This window comes from Pongo abelii, chromosome 9, assembly GCF_028885655.2.
Source record: "Pongo abelii isolate AG06213 chromosome 9, NHGRI_mPonAbe1-v2.0_pri, whole genome shotgun sequence".
In the NCBI taxonomy this organism is placed as follows: domain Eukaryota; kingdom Metazoa; phylum Chordata; class Mammalia; order Primates; family Hominidae; genus Pongo; species Pongo abelii.
The window spans coordinates 68,307,697-68,331,635 of record NC_071994.2 but is presented as its reverse complement, the minus strand read 5'-3'; the positions used below and the strand labels follow the sequence as shown (position 1 = coordinate 68,331,635).

The 23,939-nt window shown below is 42.8% G+C and overlaps 1 protein-coding gene and 1 long non-coding RNA gene across 2 annotated transcripts; one reads left to right on the top strand and one right to left on the bottom strand.

The window, feature by feature from the left end:
* Positions 1 to 486: 486 nt before the first annotated feature.
* NRIP3 (nuclear receptor interacting protein 3) lies at positions 487 to 23,939 on the bottom strand. The gene is given in 7 exon segments (NM_001132872.2): positions 487 to 3,487; positions 3,802 to 3,896; positions 4,010 to 4,062; positions 5,653 to 5,792; positions 7,491 to 7,573; positions 8,070 to 8,231; positions 23,700 to 23,939. Coding segments are annotated over 7 exon segments (723 nt in total). The 5' UTR covers positions 23,874 to 23,939; the 3' UTR covers positions 487 to 3,471.
* LOC129048693 (uncharacterized) lies at positions 3,870 to 16,587 on the top strand. Its single transcript, XR_008511236.1, has 2 exons — positions 3,870 to 3,989; positions 8,747 to 16,587. It is a non-coding gene; the product is annotated as an uncharacterized LOC129048693 (long non-coding RNA).

Below are 23,939 nucleotides of genomic sequence, written 5' to 3'. Positions count from 1 at the left end.
AAAAAAAATTGTAGAGAAGGGGTCTTGCTATGTGGTCCAGGCTGGTCTTGAACTCCTGGGCTCAAGTAATCCTCCAGCCTCAGCCTTTCAGAGTGCTGGGATTACAGGTGTGAGCCACCGTGTCCAGCTATATTTCCTTTTCTAGAAGTGTTCTCTTGGACTGCTGACAGGTCCACCATAAAAGATTGTTCCTGTATATGAAGCTCTGAGTGACTACCATATGCCAACCACTCTATATGGATTTTCTCATTTGGAACTGTGAGGTAAGCACTTTTATTACTTCTGTTTTATAGATTACAAAACCAAGCTCAGTGAGGTTTGCTAATGTGCTCAACATACAGTCAATAAGAGACACCTGAAGGGCCAGTAGCAATGGAGGAACAGGAGACCCTAAGAGAAAAATGCTGATGCAATTAGACTTTACCTAGTCTCCCCCACCTTCCAGACTGGGGCCCTGACACAAAGACTTTGTCAGACAAGCACACAGAAGGGAAGATTTCACTTTATTGTTACATCAGTCTCACAAATGAACCCAACACAGCCAGAAACACTGAAAGGATAAAGTGCCAATGCAGAGAGGCCTGGCAACAGGAGGAGGGAGGAATCCAGTTCGTCTCCTCCACGTCCCCAGCCTGGAAATATATTTCTATTACACAAGAGTGAGGGCAGCTGACATACCAGGCAACCCATTGTATAGACACTTTGAGCTAAGAAATAGAAAATTGTACCAGGTAGGGTCTATGCAGGGCAAGAAAATAGAAAAAAGTCAGAAAATGTTATTTTCCCAAGTGAGTCAGGCATGGAAATATCAAATGATAAAAACAATATTTTTCAAACTCCCTGTTATTTGAGATAGACATCTCGTAAGGAATGAGACAGGTCTGGTGCTTCATGCTACTGCCTATTTTCAGAACTATGACATGGGTAGACACTCTTTCTCCCACACCCTCAATCTAAGGTACCAGAATTTTTTAGGACTCCTGGGAAAAACTGACCTCACCTTCTTACCTTCTCAGCCCCCAAAAATTAGACCCAGTGCTCCCTCATGCACATCAAGGAGATGTGAGCTGGGAGAATAATCAACTTGGAGGCATTTAAAGAAAGTGAATGAAGGCCAGGTGTGGTGGCTCACGCCTGTAATCCCAGCACTTTGGGAGGCTGAGGTGGGCGGACCACAAGGTCAGGAGATCGAGACCATCCTGTGAATGGTGAAACCCCGTCTCTACTAAAAATACAAAAAATTAGCCGGGCGTGGTGGCAGGCGCCTGTAGTCCCAGCTACTCGGGAGGCTGAGGCGGGAGAATGGTGTGAACCCGGGAGGTGGAGCTTGCAGTGAGCTGAGATTGTGCCACTGCACTCCAGCCTGGGTGACAGAGTGAGACTCTGTCTAAAAAAATAAAAAATAAAAAAAATAAACCAGCAGGAACCTTCAACATGCCTCACTGTGGCTAAGAGTCAAGGCTCAGAGTAGAACTTTCAAGTAGGGAAGTAAAGGGTGAGCTTTACTTCAACTTAGTACCAGGATAAGAGGCAGGCCAAAGTATTGCCATGAAAGGTAGGGAAGGAGCATGGAGAGGCCTCAGTGGAAAGGTACAAATCCCTGCTAGGTAAGAAAATGGGGTGTTGCTAGAGGGAGTGCTGAAGGCTGGTAACCCCGGGATCACCCCTGATGAGCTTTAGATGTAGCCTCCCAACCATGGCTGTGCTTAGCTTTCTATCTAGCTTCTTTAGGTAGAGGCTGATAGGAAGGGGGCCTAGGGAATGACCCCATGACAACTGACTGCAGTATGGCTGCCTAGTTGTTCAAATGATAGTCACCAAGTTCCTAGTCTTTAGGGAGCTTCTGTGAGGCCCAAATCATTCAGAGTTCCAAAGGGTTGTTCGGTAGGGGCAGTTGCTGAACACCAGACAAGGTAGTTGGTAGTACTTGGCAAAGTTCAAAGTGGGATCCTTTAAACAAACACTCTGAGAACTACTGCTATGACACAGGGTAGACTTGGGAATATCTTAAAGGGATACCCACAGCTAGCTATTTTTCTGACTTGTCCAAGCACTTCTATGACCAAACTGAAGGCGAGATTCCATTATAGATACCTATGTGCCTAATGTGACACCCCAATCAAAAAGCTTCAAGAAACCTTGTATTCTCCCCAACCTTTGAGAGGGGTCAGGAAATACTGGGCAGTTATAAAAAGTTGTCCTTAACATTGCTGGCTCCTGCTCTGCCTCTTTCCTTGTATCAGGACAGAACTGAACATCTGAATTCCCTGCCTGAAAATGTCATTCCCTACCTCCCAGAAAGGTTTATCTAGATAGGCCTCTCCACCAATTGATTCTACTCAGTCTACTCCCTTCTATTCTGGCCTTGTTCTTTTTCCCCCCATCTTTCTCTACTCGTGGTTTCCAGCTACTTAAGTCCTTTACAGACACATAATAGGATGGGCAGAAATGCTGATCGATCTTGGGAGTAATCAGCGTCTGACAGTGACACTCTGATTTACTTAAGCCTTCAATTCCGTATCAGAGAAGGATTAATATTCCTCTGTCTGTGGTTCCTCCTTTCCTCCAAGAGGTTCACAGTGAGAAACCATTCCATTCATCTTTGTACGCTCGTTTTTAGGCACTAAGATGAGGGCCTAAATGTGACAGTTTGGGGCACTTTTAGTGGGCTTGGTACACAGGTGGGAGAGCTACCCAAATCATCCTAGCATCCATCTCCAGAGCATATTCCTCCCCTGCTCTGCCTTTTTTTTTTTTTTTTTTTTTTTTTTTTTTTAAACACATTCTCACCTCTTTGCCCTCCTGTTAAAGGCTTGAATACAGATGAGGCAGCATGGGAGTCTTGGCTTGGAAATCAGGTCTGTGTTCTTGGTCCCTTCAGTCACTGACCTAATATATGAACTTAGACAATTCACTTGCCTCTCTGGACCCTTAAATTAAAGAGTTAAACTGTAATGGATGATGCCTGGGCTCTTTCACATAATCCATACTGGAGAAATCAATGGATCAATTTGAAGAAACTCTAACTCTAAGACATAGGTATCCTGGCACCTGTTTGAAACAGGTGAAAGGAGGTAAAGGTCAGGTTCCTGTTTATTATACATTTAGCTATAGGAAAAGAAGCAAATATATCTATGGAGACACAGAACCTGGCAGCCCCTATACTTGACTAATAAAAGCAAATTCCTGGAAGAAGCAGAGAAATAGGCCACAAGTGAGACTGGCAGTGTCAAAAAAGGTCTATAAGTTAAGTGATCAAAGTAGTAAAAAAAACAATGGCCATAACCAGACAAGATCTCTAAGCATAGACTATAGTCTAGAGAGGTCTGAATGGGAAGGAGCCCCTGGAGCTTCTATCAGATGGAAGGACTTGGTCCACAGCAAGTCGCTACGGTATTTGGTTCAAACCCAGTTTTCTCAATCTGTCAACCTGGTGTGTATGCACACGTGCAGACATGCTGCAGGCTGTAGTTATGCTTCTGAAGTGCTGAAATGAGAAATAAATATCAGGAGAAATAATGCCAAATTCAAAAAAAGTTAAGCTGAAGGCAAGTAAAATTTTGCTTTCAAAGCTAGTCATTTCCCTACCACTCTGTGTGGCATCACCATTGCTCATTCTGATGTGTGCACTACAGAGTTTTGTGGGGTGATGAACTCTGGGTGAGGGGAAGGGTGGATTTGTAGTATAATTGAAAGCCAAAGACAGGATACAACCCCATGTCCTGTCTCAGAACCACCACCGCCCTACTCGCAGCTCATGACAAATGGATGTGACTTGATCTAACCCATTTGGGCACTCACTTGTCTTCATTCAAAGAGACTGTCTCTACAAAAGGGATTTCTTCCTTGTCTGTCTTCCCCATGATCAGCCGGTGCTTATCCAAGTTTATGATGCACTGAAAACAGGAGAATCACTGGTAACTTGTCAGTGATACCACTATGAGTTCCTGTGTAAGAGGATACCTGCCTCAGAGAGGAAGTATCAAGGGGTAAGTGGAGTCAATCTTACCTTCAGAGATCGGAGAGTCTGTAGACCAAGGGACAAGTTTTTCTCATTGTCATCTAATAAAAAAAAAAAAAATGATTAAGATTTAGCCATTTCCATGCTTGCTTAGAAGTTGGCCTAATCACTATTAGGTTCCATCCATCCATCCATCCAATAACATCCAATAAACATATATTGAGCATGTGTTATTTTTATTTTATTTTTTAATTTTTTGAGATGGAGTTTTGCTCTTGCTGCCCAGGCTGGAGTGCAGTGGTGCGATCTCAGCTCACTGCAACCTCTGCCTCTCGGGTTCAAGCAATTCTCCTGCCTCAGCCTCCGGAGCAGCTGGGATTACCAGCACCCGCCACCACGCTTGGCTAATTTGTGTATTTTTAGTAGAGAAGGGGTTTCGCCATGTTGGCCAGGCTTCTCTCGAACTCCTGACCTCAGGTGAGCCACCCGCCTCAGCCTCCCAAAGTGTTGGGATTACAGGCGTGAGCCACCGCGCCTGGCCAAGCATGTGTTATATTAAGTAATTTTCCTAGATCATTAAACTTACAAGGCAATAGAGCCAAGATTCAAACCCAGGTCTTTTTTACTCTAAAGGACAAAGGCCTTTACACAAAAACCAAGAACTTGGAGTAGTCAAGAATAAAATGTAGAGAAGTGCGGAAACTGGTGGGAAATTATCAAGGGATTTATGGCAAAGGAGTAAGTAAGTTGCCCTCTGTCTCTAACTAGTTCATGGAAAGCTCTCAGGGAACATTTTCACCTGTACATAAAAATGTGTTTTCTTGCTCCTTTTTTTTTTTCTTTCTTTTGAGACGGAGTTTCACTCGTGTTGCCCAGGCTGGAGTGCAATGGCGCGATCTCTGCTCACTGTAAGCTCCACCTCTCGGGTCCAGGCGATTCTCCTACCTCAGCCTCCCAAGTAGCTGGGATTAAAGGCATGCGCCACCAGTCCTGGCTAATTTTGTATTTTTAGTACAGACGGGGTTTCTCCATGTTGGTCAGGCTGGTCTCGAACTCCCAACCTCAGGTGATCTGCCTGCCTTGGCCTCCCAAAGTGCTGGGATTACAGGCGTGAGCCACTGCGCCCGGCCTCTTGCTCCTTGAATTTTTTTTTTTTTTTTTTTTTGAGACAGAGTCTTGCTCTGTTGCCCAGGCTGGAGTGCAGTGGTGCGATCTCGGCTCACTGCAAGCTCCGCCTCCCGGGTTCACGCCATTCTCCTGCCTTAGCCTCCCGAGTAGCTGGGACTACAGGCGCCCGCCACCATGCCCGGCTAATTTTTTTGTATTTTTAGTAGAGACAGGGTTTCACCGTGTTAGCTAGGATGGTCTCGATCTCCTGACCTCGTGATCCGCCCGCCTCAGCCTCCCAAAGTGCTGGGGTTACAGGCGTGAGCCACCGCGCCCGGCCAAATTTTTTTTTTTATCTGACCTCCACATTTGTTTTACTGATTGATTCTCAGCATGTCTTGAATGTAGCCCAGGGCCCATCTAGTACTTTGGAGAGCAAAATCTGGGACAAGGTCTACAGTACAGAAAAATGGGAACAATTTTGAAAGTCAATATTTACAGGCATGAGATGACATGAGGTTTTGTTGGGGGTAGGGAGAGGGATTCCGTTAGGGTCCACAGGTCCAGCCCTCAATTCTGCTTACCAACCACAGCTGCTGGGCAGTCCAGGCGGAGGGAGCCCAGTGTGATCACTAGGTGCTCAATCTGGCCCACTACTTTGAGATGTCGGGGTAGAGAAAGCTTTTCTCCTTCATGCTTGTGGGATTTGACATGCTCCTTGAGTCTGTACCAAAGAGGAAGATACCAAAATCCCCTTGACAGAGATTCCTGGTAGAATCCTGCAATGCCTACCTTCTGACCTACAATGGGAATTCTCCAGGGATCTCCTGGGATTAATGTACCGAAAAGTGCTAGCCATCCTACATATGTTGTTCCAGCACTTTGTCCTAAACATGCCAGGGGGATATAAAAACACTAAAGACTCATCTCCCATTCTCAAAAACCTTACATCACTTATGTGTGTTGGTGAAGAGAGGGGAACTGACATATTCAGAGAATCCTATTCTGTATCCTACTGTCCCCACTATTGTGTGAGGCAATTGAGTTGACACATCCTTTTACCCATCTGTGAGTAACAGATACTAGAGAAGTCAGATTAATCCTAATTTTGTAAGGTGCTTTGTTCAATGTATAATTTTCTCATTGTCCTTTCTATTTCACTCTGTCTTCATCAGTCTGTCTTAGACTATAATGTTAGTGGAGGCAAGTACTTATTTGGTAAGTGCACTGATATTCATATCAGCAAGGAATATCATGGAGAAAATCCTTGTTAATTTAACTTGTCTGTGCACGGGAGGAAGGAAAGAAACAGTACCAAGGTTTCACATGTTACGTAAGCTGATTGGAATAGCTAGCACCCGAGCTATTATGGGTTGGTGGATAAATACTTAATTATAGACTTTTTGTGCCAAAACTTCTGCTTTCCTCTATTTCCTCTCTTTTGGTGTTATAGCCCATCCAAAAGAAAAATAATTGCAGTTTTACAGATGGTTATTAATTCCTCTGGAATCATGGCAGTCTGCTGCCTAATTATGCACCAGGACATTATTAGTCTTTCTGGAACCATCATGTTGCACTATACTTCATCTTTTTACCACACAAAAAGCTCAGGGCTGGGTGCAGTAGCTCACGCCTGTAATGCTAGCACTTTGGGAGGCTGAAGCGGGCAGATTGCTTGAGCCCAGGAGTTGAAAACCATCCTGGGCAACATGGCAAAACCCCCTCTCTACAAAAAACACAAAAAATTAGCCAGGCATAGTGGCGCACACCTGTAGTCCCAGTTACTCGGGAGGCTGAGGCAGGAGGATCACTTGAGCCCAGCAGGCGGAGGCTGCAGTGAGCTGAGATTGCACCACTGCACTTCAGCCTGGGCAACAGAGTGAGGCTCCACCACACAAAACAAACAAAAGAAACTACTGGCTAATCACCTTTATGATGGCCCAGGCCCAGTAGCAGCTGCAGTCCTATTCTCAGTTCTGATGGATGTTTCTTGGGGACAGGCAGTGCATCCTCCAGAAAGACTCTGAGTAAGCTCAGCCCCACCACATCGCTACTTTTACTTATCTGGATGGAGTATACCAACAGGACAGCTCCTTTTAATTTGCTATCTAGTGGATCAGAGCAGGGCACACAATGAGCCAGAGGTCTCAGGCTCTCTCATTCAAGTTTAGGTCTTTGCTCAAAACTTAATAGGGGGAGTTAACAGAAAGCCAAAGGTTTCCCTGCTCACTGATTTCTCCCACTTGCCGGATAACCAACCACTCCTCCCCTCTGCTAAGTATTCTGTTTCCAGCTGAGATCTGAACTCTGCATACTTCTCTTTGAGCTGCTGTAGAGACCCTCACCATCTCTAACCATAAAATAGAGTCAAGCGAAGAGTACAGTCACATTTAAGTTCCACTCAGCACAAGTGGCTACTTACCCTAATCTGTCCACACAGGCCAAAGAGATGAGATTATGTAGGCAGCCTGTGTCAACCACGGCTTTCACATCCTTTCCAGCACACTGTGGGGGAAGAAATGTACTGTTCAATAAGAGCCAGAGAAGCGGAAGGGAAAGGAGATGCAGACAGCAAGCAGCAGATGTCATATGAAAGGCAGGGATGGAGAGCATCCTCCCAATTATGGGTTATAGTGTCCCATCTTTACCCACTGCTAAATCTGCCTTTGACTGGCTCTTGTTCCTGCTGAATCCAGAGCTGACAGAAGATCCCCCAAAAACTCTAGGTGTTTCATGCTAGATACCAAATAGCTCTTAATCTTTAAAAAAAAAAAAAAAAAATCACATACTCATTTGTAAATCTAATGAAAGCTTTGTTCCTTCTTCCCATAAAGACGCATGTGCTTACAAAATGTTGCATACACTTCCAGTGTTGCATGGAGTGCCCCTTTTAAAACTCACTTATGAATTCCATGAGACCCACACTCTATAAAGTCAGGAGGAGAGGGCCCCACATCCTACTTTCCAGAAAATCCTGGAAAAGCTGTTCTCAGAACATTACCTGGCAAGAAACCAAAATCATGTCATCCTCCTCAGACTTCTTTAGCCCCTCAGACTTAGCCTGATTGAGTTTGTTCGTCTTAGAGGCCCAAGGGACACGGCCGCTTCGGAGCTTAGACAGGTTGGTTTCCATGAGGCGCCTCTGCAGAATATTATGAGGTTGCTTGAGGGATAGAAAGCAGAGACTTCTTAGTGACAGGCCACATCCCTCGTTCCCATTGCCCCCCAGGTGCCATAAAAATAATGAAGGAGCCTCCCACAACTGAGCTCTATCTTTGCTTCTTATTTATACTTCCTTCAAGTGAGGACTTCACTGGTATTGTCAGAGCAGGTACCATAAACCGATTTGCAGTAGGCCACCCTGAATGAATGAAAATGCAAGATATGACACTGGGAAATGTGGAGAGGGCCGATAAATATTCTAGGGCTTAAGAGAACTGAGAGCCCTTGTGATTTGGACTAACCTAGGCCTGCTACCTTTCTTCCCCTTACAAGAGCATTTCAGGGGAAAAGTGGTCTTAGTCTAGAGTAAGTAATCTCTGTATCTTCCCAGGTGACAGCAAATCACTGCCTTATAGAAAGGGCAGCTCATTTTCATAGGCTGAAGAAACTTAGCTAACACAGGTATTCAGAAGCTGTGCCTACTTCTGTGTCAAGTCTCACTCTCTTATCTTTCAGATGCAGCCTGCAGAAGCCTTAGTGGCTGGCTCTCCTGTGGGCTGAGTCACCCATGGGTGCATAGGGTGAAAAGACAGGAATTCACACTTGCTGAGCAAGCCTCTAAGCAGACACACTTTGAAACCTGACAACACACAAGAATCATCGATGCTGGCATCCTCTGGACCTCAAAACACTGGTTTCTCCTGCCCTATCTTGTCATCCATTTCCCTTCCCTTCAATGGCCCAAAAAGTGGGGGTATGAAGGGGAAAGACACTGACCAAAAAGCGGGAGACTTAATTAGACCTTATATGCATGCCAGGATGCCTAATGTTAAGAAGCAGAATGAGAAGTGTGAGTTTAAGTCTACACTTCGATAGAGCTTAGGAGAGTTCCTAGGGCAGATATAATCATGCTCCACTGTTTCTATTCAAAGAGGCCTCCAGAAAGTTTAAGATATCTCTTGAAAAGAAATCCTTTGACTGGAGAAATTTGTATACACAAATATCTTATGCCCTGGCTACAATACCATTTAAAATCCCTCAAAGGAGAGTGTTTAACCTAAAATCCCTCAAAGGAGAGTGTTTCACCCCAAGTTTCTACCTAACATATACCAGACGACACTCTGATTCTACGGGGAAGGAAGTCACTCTTAGAAGCCCAGAACCTAGAACCTTTCAAGGGGAGGGGCTGGCACTGGAGGTCTTCAGTGTATCTGCCACTTTTCAGATTCCTAAGGAAGAATGGAGTCACAGCCATGACTCATTGTAACCCTAGTGAGATGAAATGGATTCCCAAAATACACTGATTCTTGGCAAAGCACATTCTAAATTGGTATCTTTGGGAAAAGTGGAGGGAGAGGCACTTGTAAAGAAAATGAGAGCTTCTTAGCTTGACTAGGAGCTAGAGGAAGTGCTAACTCTTTCAGATTTTGTGATGCAACACTGGGAAAATGCTTTGCTTCTCAAAAGAAATGAAAATGTTTCATTCGAATCTCTCTCACCAATAAGACTGGATTCCTAGCTCAAGCCATACTAAAGCAGGGTGTTTGTTTCTGTTACATCCATGCTTACCAGGACCAACTCAGATAAAACAGGACTTGTAGAAGTGAAGATTGGAAGGAGTTTCAAAGACCACCTAAACAAAGCCCTCTTACCTAAAGTTTGGGGATGTCTTCCTACATTGGTCTTGCTAAACACTTTATCTGGTTCTTAATCTTGCAAAGGAGCCTAATCATTAGTGGACAGATGAGACAAACGAGAGAAGTTCTGAAATCATTATGCTTGAATTCATCCCTTTTCTGTGTTTTCCTCTCTTTCTACTGGATTCTTCTTCCACAAGTCATAAAACATACTAAAAGTTCCTAGATACTGGGGAGAAAATTCCTCCACAAAATGTCAGATCCTGCTGCCTTGACTCTACAGCCTCCTTTAATCACCCTCCTTATCTGGAATGGTCTTTTTTTAAAAAGACTAAACCATGACATCTATTTTCTGATATCCCATATTTTCTTCACTGAGATCACTTCTTATCCCATACTAATAATGACCTCTGATTTCCAAATACAATAGATATTTTCAGCCTTAATTTTACCAGACTTTTCTAGTGCATTTGGCCCTGCTGACTATTCCTTTACTTGTTCTTTAGTAACCAAAAAAGGTTCAAACACATGCTCAATGTAAAATACTTAAGTATCACTCAAATATATAAAATAAAAAGCAAAGGCCAGGCATGGTGGCTCACGCCTATAATCCCAACACTTTGGAAGGCCGAGGCAGGTGGATCTCTTGAGGTCAGGAGTTCGAGACCAGCCTGGCCAACATGGCAAAACCCCGTCTCTAATAAAAGAAAAAATACAAAAATTGGCCAGGCGTAGTGGCATGCACCTTTAATCCCAGCTACTAGAGAGGGTGAGGCAGGAGAACTGCTTGAACCCAGGAGGCCGAGGTTGCAGTGAGCCTAGGTGGTACCACTGCACTCCAGCCTGGGCAACAGAGCAAGACTTTATCTCAAAACAATAAATAAATGAACAAATACATAAATAAATAAAATTAAAAGCAAAAACCTCCCCAATCTCTCAAACCCTTCTCAGTCCCACTCCCAACAAATAATGACCATTAAATTTAGAAATATATCTTTCAAAAAATATTAATACATTTATAAGCATATAAAAGAATAATCATACTATAAAACTGTTCTGAAATTTTCTATTTTCATTTAATATATAAAAGCATTTTCTGTCCAGGTGCGGTGGCTCACACCTGTAATCCCAGTACTTTGGGAGGCCAAGGCGGGTGGATCACGAGGTCAGGAGATGGAGACCTTTCTGGCTAACACAGTGAAACCCCGTCTCTACTAAAAATACAAAAAATTAGCCAGGTGTGGTGGTGGCTGCCTGTAGTCCCAGCTACTCGGGAGGCTGAGGCAGGAGAATGGCATGAACCCAGGAGGCAGAGCTTGCATTGAGCCGAGATCGCAACACTGCACTCCAGCCCAGGTGACAGATCAAGACTCCGTCTCAAAACAAAAAGGCATTTTCTATGTCAATATACATAATTCTTTTCATTCTCTTTGATAACTAAAAAGTACTCATAATATAGTTCAGGAATAGAAAATTTACAGCCAACAAACCCATGTGAACCTCAGAGATGTTTTTCTCTGGTCATTTTATTATGCCTACATATACTATATCTTAAGTAACAATATAGCTGCATATTTACCTCTGTTTCAGCCAAAATTTCACTAAAATGACAGTAAAAGAATAAGTCCTAAACCCACAAAGCAAAAAGAACAATAAAGAAGAAAAAAAGATGTTGACAAAATTCTGGAATCTGAATAGCAGGCAGAAAAGCAGCAATTAATGACCTGGACTAGAGAAAGCTAAGTGCTTTATACCATTTCACTTCACAGAGAGCTGAAGCAGCAGAGGCTGCCAGTTGCTCTTTAAAATTCTCCTCTTCCTCATGGGAAGATACCTAGATTGTTTCCTAGCCCTCTTTGCAGTTAGGCATAGCCATATGACTGAGTTCTACAGAATAGAATGTGAGTGGAAGTAACATGCACCATTTCTATGCCTGGCCCATAAAAATCTCCTGTGCATACTTCTCTATATTCTTTTCCTCTTCTGACTAGCTGGAGTGGAGATGACCACTATGGTTACCTTCTCAGAGGCCACATGTTGAAGACAGAAGAGCTACTGTTAGTTTGAGTCTCTAAAGGACTATATGGAAGAGGCTATCTTGCTGACTTTTCCACTAATACTGTTACTTAAGAAAAAATAAACTATTTTGTTTGAGCTATTATATATTTGCATCTAGCTGTAAAAGCAGTTGTCCTACTCAAACTAAAATTAAAAGCCTGAGGAGTTAGAGGTATCAGAACCTCTACAGTTGAAGGATGCAATTAGGGTTGGAAATACACTAAAGTCTTCATAAGACTCTCACTTGATCCAGAGAACTGGGGAGAATGCCAAAAGTTTACTCTTGTAAGAGTAAATAAAAAGACTGATTAGTTGATAGCTTGGCTAGGCGTTCAGATTTCGAGAACAGCTGAAGGGTAGTGTGGGGTATCATATTAAGCCAGAACTGAAGGACATGAGTTTAAAGATTGAAAGGGCCCACATGGAGCCTACCATAATGAAGGAAAAAAGATCCACATCAAGATTTCACATCGCTGTGAAATTTTGGAATAGCATGGATGACAAAGATTCCACAAGATTCCAAAGAGAAAATGATCAAAATACAAAGGATTAGGAATCAGAATAGTATAGGACTACTCAACAGTAACAGTCAAAGCTAAAAGACAGTAGAATAATGCCTTCAAAAATCTCAGGCCAGGCGCAGTGGCTCACATCTGTAATCCCAGCACTTTGGGAGGCTAAGGTGGGCGGATCACGAGGTCAGGAGTTCGAGACCAGCCTGGCCAAGCCAACATGGTGAAATCCCATCTCTACTAAAAATACAAAAATTAGCCGGGTGTGGTGGTGGGTACCTGTAATCCCAGCTACTCAGGAGGCTGAGGCAGGAGGATCACTTGAACTCACCGTGGAAGTTGCACTGAGCTGAGATTGTGCCACTGCACTCCAGCCTGGATGACACAGCGAGACTCCGTCTCAAAAAAAAAAATCTGATAGTACATAATTTCTAAACCTAGTCAAACTATCAATCAAGACTCAAGAAAGTTATTTCCTGTGTCTTCTCAAGAAGCTACTGAAAGATATGCATGCTTCACCAAAGCAAGGGAAACAAACAACAAGGAGAAAAGCATGAGATCTAAGAATGAAAGAATCCAATAGAGAGGCAAAGGCAGTTCTAAGAATGGTGTTGAAGGAAAAGTCCAGGATACAGGTTGCCTACGGGCCTTAAAAGCAGCCAGTCCAAAATGAAATGAAAAGATAGGGGGCTCTAGGAAGGATCCTCAAAGAAAACAATGGACTTGCTAGACCATCTATAGTTTTAAGTTACTTGAAGGAGAATTAAATTTTACATGGAAACTTTTTTTAAAAACCAAGGAAATTATTAATTTTGAGAAAAATGTTTTTATGAGAAAAGAAATAGTACATTTGACTCAGCTGTAAATAACAAGAACATAGTCATAATAATCTAAGCAGTAAATGCTTATTTGACCCAAAATAGTTATTTAACAGAATGTTAGTATAATAGAAGAGTGAATATATATGATGGGAAGGTGTAAGATAATTAAATTTTTATCCATTATAATAGAAAATCAGGGCTGGGTGCGGTGGCTTACACCTGTAATCCTAGCACTTTGGGAGGCCAAGGCGAGTGGATTACTTGAGCCCAGGAGTTCAAGACCAGACTGGGCAACATGGTGAAATTCTGCCTCTACAAAAAATACAAAAATTAGCCAGGCATGGTAGTGCACGCCTGTAGCCCCAGCTACCTGGGAGGCTGAGGTAGGAGAATAATTTGAGCCTAGAAGGTGGAGGTGGTAGTGAGCCAAGATCACACCACTGCACTCCAGCCTGGGCAACAAAGCAACACCCTGCCTCAAAAAAAAAAAAAAAAAAAAAAAAAGTAAGACTAGATAGATAGTGATGAAAACAGTTAATTAAGAAATAGCAGTATCACCATTTACTTGGAGATATGGAGATCCCTAACACAAGCAACAGCTTTAAATTTTTAAAAGTTTTAAATTATTTACATTTTAAAAAATTTTAAATAAAAATATACCCCATGTAGCAGAAAAGAGTTCAGCCACAAGAAAAACCAACTTACAGTAGTTTAAATGGAGATTTATTTTTCTCACATAACAAGAAGTCTAGAGATAGAAGCTGCTGATATTAACTCAGCAGCTTAACAACTTCAGGGCTATTGACTCTGTTAATTCTCTTGGACATTCCTTCATGGTCACAGATGAATATCCCAGCTCCAGGCATTATATCCACATTCAAGAAATGAGGAAGGAGGAGGGACTACACTAACACCGTCAATTGCTTTTATCAGAAAAGGAAAAGCTTTCCCAGAAGTTCCTTCAGCAGTTTTTTGCCCATGTCTTCTTGGTCAGAACTCATATGGCCACTCCTAGCTCTAACAGACATTGGGAGAGAATTTAGCTTTTATAATCTCTATAGAGGAGTTAAGCATATAGAAAAGGGCTAAGAATGGGTGATAATTTAGCCAACAGTGTCTGCCAGATGCAAAAACTAAAGCATGTGCACACACACAATGTAACTTAGGCAGGTATAATGCCAGGTTATCTTATAACCAGCTTAGCATCTATTTTTTTATGTCTGCCCTACTTTCTGCATTTTAAAACAGCACATCCTTGACAGACAAGTTTGTGGTGTAAACATACCTTAACTATTTTCTAATGGACATTTAGATTATTTCCATATGTTTACCATTAGAAACAATGCTACAATAAACTCACCATTTCATTTATCCTGAAACGCTCCTCCACTGGCCTCTAAAACCACCTGTTTATTCTGTTCCTGTCTCTTTCACTGGTTCGTCTGCCTATGTTCATTTCTTAAATGTTAGTGTTTCTCGTCGCTCTATCTTTGTCCTTTGTCACTCTACATATACTCCCAGGGCAATTTTATCTGTTTTCATTGCATAAATTACTGCCTTTATGATGATGACTCTATCTCATGTCCAGATGTCACCTCAATTCTAGACCCATAGATCCAACTGCCTTTTTCAACTTCTCTACTCAGATATTCCACAGGCACTTCAAACGTAACTTATCCCACTGATATTTTCTATAAAACTTGCACATTCTCCCTTATTCCCTATCTCGGTGAGTGAAATTCTGCCTCCTCTTATTTTCTTCTTCATTTACTGTTACTGCTAAGCCCAAGCAATCTCCTAACACTTTCATGGTCCTCTTCCCTACAGTGGTTCTCTTGCTAGTTGCATCAAACAAAAATCCTCAATTTAATGTTCAAGACCTTCCACTACCATTCATCTTCCTTCCCAATCTCATCTTTTTACTTACTACTCCATGAAGGCTTTCTGCTTTCGCAAATTACCACTTGTCACACACTACCTTGGGCAAATCACTAACCTCTGTGAGCATTACTTTTCTCCAAACCTTACTCTCTTGATCAGTCATAAAGGAGGCTTGAGCTCAAAATCTTGTTCAGTTTTAACATATTGGGTTAATTCCTTTCCAACAACCTTGGTAAGTGGCACCACCATATATCCATTCTTGATTTTTTCATTTCCTGACCTCCCATCAAAAGTGCTAGTGTACTCTGAAACACACCTGGAATTGATTTGCTTCTCCCCATCTTTACTACTTCCAATCTAATCCAAACCACTATAATTTCCTATCTGTACTGTCACAGCCTCCTAACTTGCATTCTGCCTCTTCTTTTACCCTTCTCCAGTCCATTCTTTGCATGGAAACCAGAGTAAGCTTTTTAAAACATAAGTCAGGTAATACAGTACTTTACTCAAAACCTTCAATGGCTTCCCGTTGTTCTTCAGAAAAAATCCAAACTTTTTACCCTTCTCTATACAGCTCTGTACAAACTGGCCCTTGCCTCTCCTTCCATATACAAACCACTCTCCCTTTATTCATTCAGATTCAACACCATCCACACTCACTTCCTTGCTCAAAATTTCTTTCCCATTCCAATCCCATTGCACCGGCTGTCCCCTCTGCCTGAAATGTTCTTCCCCTAACATTTCTAATAGTTAGGTCCCTCTTATCTTCCAGGTCTCTGTTCAAATGTCATTTCCTCAGAGATACCTTCCTTGACCATACACCTTAAAGTAGGTAGGTCACCTTTTTAGTTACTAACAAATCTCACTATTTCTTTCATAGTAATTATCAATACAAAATTATTTTGTGTATTTACTTGTTTATATTTCACCCCTGCCCTACTAGCATGTTAACTGCACAAGGGCAGGGACTGTGACTGCCTTGATTTCAGCTATATCCTCAGCTCTTGACATAGTACTGAAAGAAATCTCTACCCCTTCTTTCTTCAAAAAGCCTTTCTTTCCTTTTTTTTTTTTTTTTTTGAGATGATGTCTCACTCTGTCTCCTAGGCTGGAGTGCAGTGGCGCAATCTTGGCTCGCTGAAATCTCTGCCTCCTGGGTTCAAGCAAGTCTCTCACCTCAACCTCTCCAGTAGCTGGACTACAGGCGCGTAGCAGCACACCTAGCTAATTTTTGCCTTTTTAGTAGAGATGAGGTTTCATCATGTTGGCCAGGCTGGTCTCGAACTCCTGACCTCAGGTGATCCACTTGCCTTGGCCTCCCAAAGTGCTGGGATTACAGGTGTGGGCCATCACACCCAGCCAAAAAGCCTTTCTTGATTAATATCATTGAATTCTTTCTTTCAGAATCCCTTCAATACTTGTATATTAAAGAGTTTGTACTATTTGTATCCCCAGTCTATGACTGTTTTATAAATGTGGTTAAGTGGTTCTGTTTATTGACATATTGGCTTTTCAAGGGCTGTCCTGTCTTTCGAGATACACAGTACTGACCAGGTGCACTGGCTCTTGCCTATAATCCCAGCACTTTGGGAGGCTGAGGCAGGACTGCTTGAGGCCAGGACTTTGAGACCAACCTAGCAACACAGTGAAATTGTGTCTCTACAAAAAAAAAATTTTTAATTAAAAATTTTAAAAATTTAAAAATTAGCTGGGCATGATGGCACACACCTGTAGTCCCAGCTATTCGGGAGCTGCGGTGGGAGGATCACTTGAAGCCAGGAGTTCAAGGCTGCACTGAGCTATGATCACGCCACTGCACTTAAGCCTGGGTGACAGAGTGAGACTCTGTCTCAAAAAAAGAAAAAAGGAGGCCAGGCACAGTGGCTCATGCCTGTAATCCCAACACTTTGGGAGGCCGAGGCGGGTGGATCACGAGGTCAGGAGATCAAGACCATCCTGGCCAATGTGGTGAAACCCTGTCTCTACTAAAAATACAAAAATTAGCCAGGTGTGGTGGCGGGTGTCTGTAATCCCAGCTACTCGGGAGGCTGAGGCAGGAGAATCGCTTGAACCCGGGAGGCGGAGGTTGCAGTGAGCTGAGATTGCACCACTGCACTCCAGCCTGGTGAGGGAGTGAGACTCCGTCTCAAAAAAAAAAAAAAAAAAAAAAGAAAGAAAGAAAAAAGGATACACAGTACTAATTTGCTAGATGGATGCTGCAGATACCCTGGTGGCCATTTAGACATAATTTTTAAGTCATCTTTCTGACGTGGATTCTGCTTTATGCTAAACTTCAACAAGGCAGCTACTAATCTAAGCAGTCCCTGCTTCTCTACTCTTCCTGAAATGTGGCTTCTAGAGGTATCTAAACTCTAACCAGGCAAGTTCAAATATTCTGCCTCCATCACCATCAAGAGCTTCTAAAGGAAATGAACACTATGGGAAGTGCTGTATTCTGGGTGAAAATAGCTACGGTTCCTCAATCTGGCACCCACGCTGCTTAAACATCTCTTCTAACCAAACTATAGAGTTTGAAGAAAAGAGAGGTGAGAGGAATCAGACTATAGTGCAGGATACCATAGAATCATAATTTGAGCAAGAACTTTAAAGCCACTGTTTCGATCCCTTTACCCAAGCTACCCAGACAGAAAGAAACTAATGGATTTCTGTGGTCCACAGAATGAACCAAACTAGAAAACAGAGGAAATGATAGGGGTCTGCTTTCTTTGTAGCATTTATTCCCAAGAGAGAAATCCAAGGTCACTAGCTAGCAATAGAGCCACAACTAGAGCTTAGTTAGAACAAGGGTCATGGATACCATTCACTTTTTCTTTTACCCCAAAAGTGCCTGAAATCATCCTACTCCATTTTAGTCCTCATACACAGTCTATAGATAAACATGGACTCCTGAGTCAAGCCCAGTATACATGTCTCTATCTCTGACCTTGGAAATCAAAAAGGTCACCAATATTTGTGCCTTCTCTTTGCTTACTAGCTGAATATATAACACGTGACCCATTCTACCCCATGGAAACATAAACAGATTGTTCTTCAGTTTGCAGTTGCTCAAAAACATAAGGCAGGCTGTTACACTGCCCCAGGCCTTCTGTGTTCCATTTCTTTGCCTTTGCTCATGACCCAACAAACAACCTATTCCTCATCGTTATCTGTTTTGTGGATTAGTCTGAGATAATGGTTTCTCAGCTGCTCATGGAGGCTGCATTTTGTTAGAAAGGATTCACAAATGTAAAATTCTGTAAAATGTAAAACCTGTAAAATGTAAAACCTGTAAAATTCTTCCTACTCTGAGGTTCTACAAAGCATACTCTAGAGGCAGCCTTCTCTCCATACCATCTCACAGTCAGCTGGCTCAAAGGGAATGGTAAAGGTGTAATTAGATGCCAGTCTCCATCCTTATCATCACATCAGGCTAGAAAAATCACTTCTTCCACTGGACTCCTCTAGCACATTTGACTATAACATCTTGGCAACTAGCACAGGCTTTCTGGTGGTGTTACTTATCTTCTTCTAGAATTGTCTATTCAGCATCTACATTTAAGTAACTAATTGGGACCCTAAACTTGTTCAAAAATCAAACTCTTCATTCCTTTTTTTTTTTTTTTGAGACGGAGTCTCGCTCTGTTGCCCAGACTGGAGTGCACTGGCACGATCTCAGCTCACTGCAAGCTCCGCCTCCTGGGTTCACGCCATTCTCCTGCCTCAGCCTCCCGAGTCTCCCGAGTAGCTGGGACTACAGGTGCCCGCCACCATGCCCGACTAATTTTTTGTATTTTTAGTAGAGACGGGGTTTCACCATGTTAGCCAGGATGATCTCGATCTCCTGAACTCGTGATCTGCCCGCCTCGGCCTCCCAAAGTGCTGGGATTACAGGCGTGAACCAGCGCGCCCAGCCTGCAAACTCTTCATTCTTATTTGCCATCCTCAACCTGCTCTCCCCACAAGTCTTATCACTTCAGTAAGTGATAATTCTATTCTTCCAATGGCTAGGTTAAAAAACTCGTGGTCTTCCTTGATTACTCTTTCACTCTTAATCCAATGCATCAATTACATTTGTCAGCTGTGCCTTCAACATATATCTAGAACCTGATCCTTTCTCGTCTCCTTCACAGCTTATCACACTGCTCTGAGGTACCATCACCTCTCACTTCGATTACTGTATAATAGCTTCCTAATCAGTCTTCCTGCTTCATCTACTCTTGCGCCTTTATAGTGTAACCCACATAGTAGCCTGAGTAGTCTTTTTGTAAAATAAGTCGTATCATGTCACCCCTCTGCTCAAAATATTCCACTCGTTTCCAATCTCAGGTTAAAACCCAAATGCATAGGTATGCGCTGAAGAGAGTGAAAAATAAAAAAATACAAAATAATTTTAAAAAACACCCAAATGCCTGCACAATGGCCTCCTACTACATCTCTGATGTTATCTTCTATCACCCTCCCCCTTGCTCATTTTGCTCTAGCTACACTGGTCCTCTTACAGTTCTTCAGTTATATCAAGCACAGTGACGCCTCAGTCCTTTGCACTTGCTGTTCCTTCTGCCTAGAACACTCTTCCCTGAGAAACTTTGCTCCTTAATTTCCTTCAGTATCTCCTCAAATGTAATCTTATCAGATAGGCCTTCCCAGACAACCCTGTACAAAATAGCCAGGCTCCACCCCACCCCAGTCACTGCCTTCCCTATTCCCCTTACCCTGATTTATTTTCTCCATAGAAAATATTTATTATTATTACCTTATATACATTTACCTAATTTTACTTTCTGTCTCCTCCTCCCACAAGAATGCAAGTTCCGTCAAGGCAGGAACTCAGTTTTGGTTCACTATTATATCTCCAAGGCTTAAATTATTGCATGACATGTGTAGTAGGTACTCAATAAATATATTAATATTTGTATATTAAATTAACTGATCTGTCCTTCCCTGCCCCCTAACCTATAAACCTGTTTATAATGAGAAACTTTTCTATCTTCCTATTTGTGTCCTAGCCCCTAGACTGTGTCCTGAACACAGCAAGTATTCAAATAATGTTTGCTATTACTAGGATGCAATCACGACTCTGTAAATCTTCAGTTTGTGCCAGATCTTGGTGTTATACTGGAATTTCACGCTTCTCTTCTAAGCCTCTGAAATTCTCCAGCCTATGACTTGTGGTGACATGGATGGCTAATTTGTAGGGCACACCACACAGACCTGCTCTATCAGACAGAGCTGCTGTTCAGGTATTTTATGGTAAGTTTGCTTTACTGTGTTCAACCGTCTTTCCCCCAGCGTCATTCCTAATTCTAGTCAGTTTTGAAAAAGCATTTAGCTATGATCAGAAGCAATCATATGTAGGAAAGAAAAACTCTATTGCCAGACAAGTAAGAATATGGCCTAATGCATACAGGTAAGTATAATATCATTTAGGAAAGACAGCATATTATCACATAACATGACTGTTTTTAAAAATTAAAAAGTCCTTAGTACAATGAGAAAAACTTTTATGAACCTGGTAGCTAAAACAAGATAAATTACAATAGGCAAATTTCCAAGAACGGAGATGTTTTTCTCCAGCTTCATCGAGTTTAAAAAAAAAAAAAAATCAGGGCTGGGTGTGGTAGATCATGTTTGTAATCCCAGCACTTTGGGAGGCTAAAGTGGGCAGATCGCTTGAGATCAGGAGTTCAAGACCAACCTGGGTAATATGGCAAAATCCCATCTCTACAAAAAATACAAAAGTTAGATTGGTGTGGCGTGCACCTGTAATCCTAGCTACTCAGGAGGTTGAGGTGGGAGTATCTCTTGAGCCTGCGAGGTCGAGGCTGCAGTAAGATGTGACTACAGCTGCATTCCAGCCTGGGCAATAGAGTGAGAAACTGTCTCTTAAAAAAAAAAAAAAAAAAAATCAAATATAATATTACTCACTCATATCTCTGGTTTTAGTTCTTAATCTAATACAGAATGAACAATACAAGATAAAAGGATAAAAGCAAAAGGGCCAGACAAAAATATAATTTCCACAGAAGACTTTGTATCAGCCAACTCCATATACACAGGAATAGGCAAAGGCACTTTCCTGGGGCAAGAGAACATGACCCCCTTTGATTTCCTATGGTTGCCTTCTGCCAGTCCTAAAAGAGCTAGTGAACATTACAGAAACAGCATAGTAAGAGGTAGATAATTCAGAAATCCCAGCGGTATAATTCAAATATAGGTTACTAGTATGAGGAAAAACAACCTACAATCTTCACAAACCCAAAAGTTAGTAACAACTAATTTCTCCTCTCTCTTCCTTATCTCCCTCTGATGCTTCCTCTCCCTTTTCTTGGACTCCTTCTGTCGAGATTATACTAAAAACTACTTCAAGTAAGAACTATTCAATTAATTTTAGCATCCTCCAAATTTCCCTTGCAGTGAGAGAAAATTGAGTCAACACTGGTCTGTCCCAGATGTATTTATAAAGTAAAACAATAATAATGTACTTCTAAGGTCACTTCTAAGATTGTACTAAGGCTGCAACAACAGTTCCAAGAGAGTTTAAGCATGCTGCCTCACCCCAGCACTTGCGGCTCTCCTAGCCCTACCTCAGTCTGCCTTGGTTTCTGTAACCTGGCTGTTCTGTGCAATCACTTGTACATTATAGGTGTGAAAACAGTGAGAGAGGGAAATCAACTCCATGACGGTGGGGCACAGAAAGCATGAACCATGATTCAGAGCCTCACAGTCAACTGTCATGTGTATGTGTCATACTCAAGGCAATATCCTGCTTCTTGAGGCTCCTTCCTCTTTGCAGCCTGCTGCCTGTGCTGTATGCTATCAGCCCTTTGTGACTTAACTGAGACAGACTGGAGTCAGAAAAGCGGATGGAATTGTTACACAGCATGAAGTAGTATAAGAAATCCTAGGCAGAAGGAAGCTCAGGTAGCTCTCAGGGCTAGGAAACTCCTCGACAACAAGGGACAACCAAATCCAGCATTAAAAAACTCTGTATTTTAATTCTTCTCTTAATATGATACTTCCTTCTTTATTGATTGCTGAGCATTCTAGGAACTAGGATAGGATTATTTGGCCTGAAGGAAAGAATACTTCTTGAATCTGATTTGTTAAATGAATCGAGATTGCTTTAAAGTGAAAGAAGGGAAAAGAGAGTTATCTCTTTTGCAGGAGCACATTTCAATCACTTATCACTCTGGGTTAGCATAAATCAGATAAACTATCCTGTGGCTTGTGCAAAAAGCAAAACGAAACAAAAAAACAACTTTTAAAAAACAGAGCAAGATAACTGAAGTAGACAAACCCTGCACAGAAGTAACTAATGGCAGGGAGGAGAAAAATTATACCGTGTATAATTTTTGTATATTTGTACCTGTGTATCATTAGAGCTGTTAAATTAAAAAAAAAAAAAAAAAAAAAAAAAGGAAATGGATGCAGAAGCTCTGCCCTCCTGGGGCCAGCAATGGCAATTTCAGTGAACTAGGGCCGACAACCAAATCCAAAATTAAACATTTTAAAAGCTTAAAATAAAAAATACTAGAAAAATTATGCAGAGCACCTATTTCATTTGTTAAAAGACATTTAATTAGTGTTTCATATATTACCAACCAAATGAATAAAGCGATTGTGAAATTCAAGAAAGCAATCAAACTACAAGAAAACTCCAGATAAAACTACAAAGTTAAACATAAACTTGGCCCAGGACCACTACAGTGGCTGAGGGATGACAAATACAGTTCTTTATATTGGTAACCCTTAGCCATCCATACCATTCTATAGAAAAAGGACAGTACCATCTTTGACCCCAGGCTCCCTGTCCTGGGGTGCTTCTACTTAATGCCAAGAACAACTGTGCTAGAAAAAAAGACTGCACCCACCCCAGCTCCAAATGCACACATTAGCTGGTCGGTGAGATGGAGCAGCCTGGCTTCCTCCCTCTACCCACTCCTTGGGGGCGGGGCTGGAAGAGGAGAATGATGAAGAGATGTTGGCGGTTCAGGAAACCTTCACATTTGGCCCCTTTTCTCTCTCCCCACTCAGGATGGAAGGTCAAAGGTAGGACCAAAACTAGAGAAGTGGATTTTGCATAGGGGGACAATGGATTCAACAAAAGTCCTCTGGATCTGGCAACTGTCAAAAAAACCCCTTTCCACTTCTTCCCCCCTCACACGAAGCCATTAGGAATCACCTCTGTCTGGGTCATAGGACCAGCCACACAGCGTAGGAGGCATAAGCCTCACGAACAAAATTCGATATTAAGAGTAAGGAAAAAGAAAGAAGACCCGAGGGCAAGAGGGCAGGGCAGGACGTCTTCCTTCTACTGGAGAAGAGACATCCAGGGAGGAGGCACAGCCGAGGGGAGCGCAAGCTAGAAAAGCTACGACGGAATCCCCACCGAAACCGCAGCAGGGGTGCTGGAAGGGGAGGAATCCGCGACGCAGCGACCGCGAGCCAAGGGCAGCGGCGGGCCGGGCGGTGACTCAGTGAAAGCCGCAACGGCCGGGCCTCGGAAAACCGCGGGCGCGAAGCCGCCGGGGCCGGGGCGAGAACAGCGGCGGGGGCTCACCGTGTCCTTGGACGAGCCCAGCTTCTTGAGGCCGTCCAGGGGCAGCAGGTCGGCGGAGTCCTTGTGGATGAACTGCACCGCCTGCTTCATCCGGCGCTGCTGTCGCAGTGACGCCGCCTCTCGCCTGTCGGTCTCCTTGCGGCCGCCCTCAGTGAGGAGCCCTGAGTAAAACATCGCTGAGGCGCCGGTGGCCCGGTAGCCCGCAACCCCGCGGCAGCCTCAGCCTCGAGCTCCTCCAGC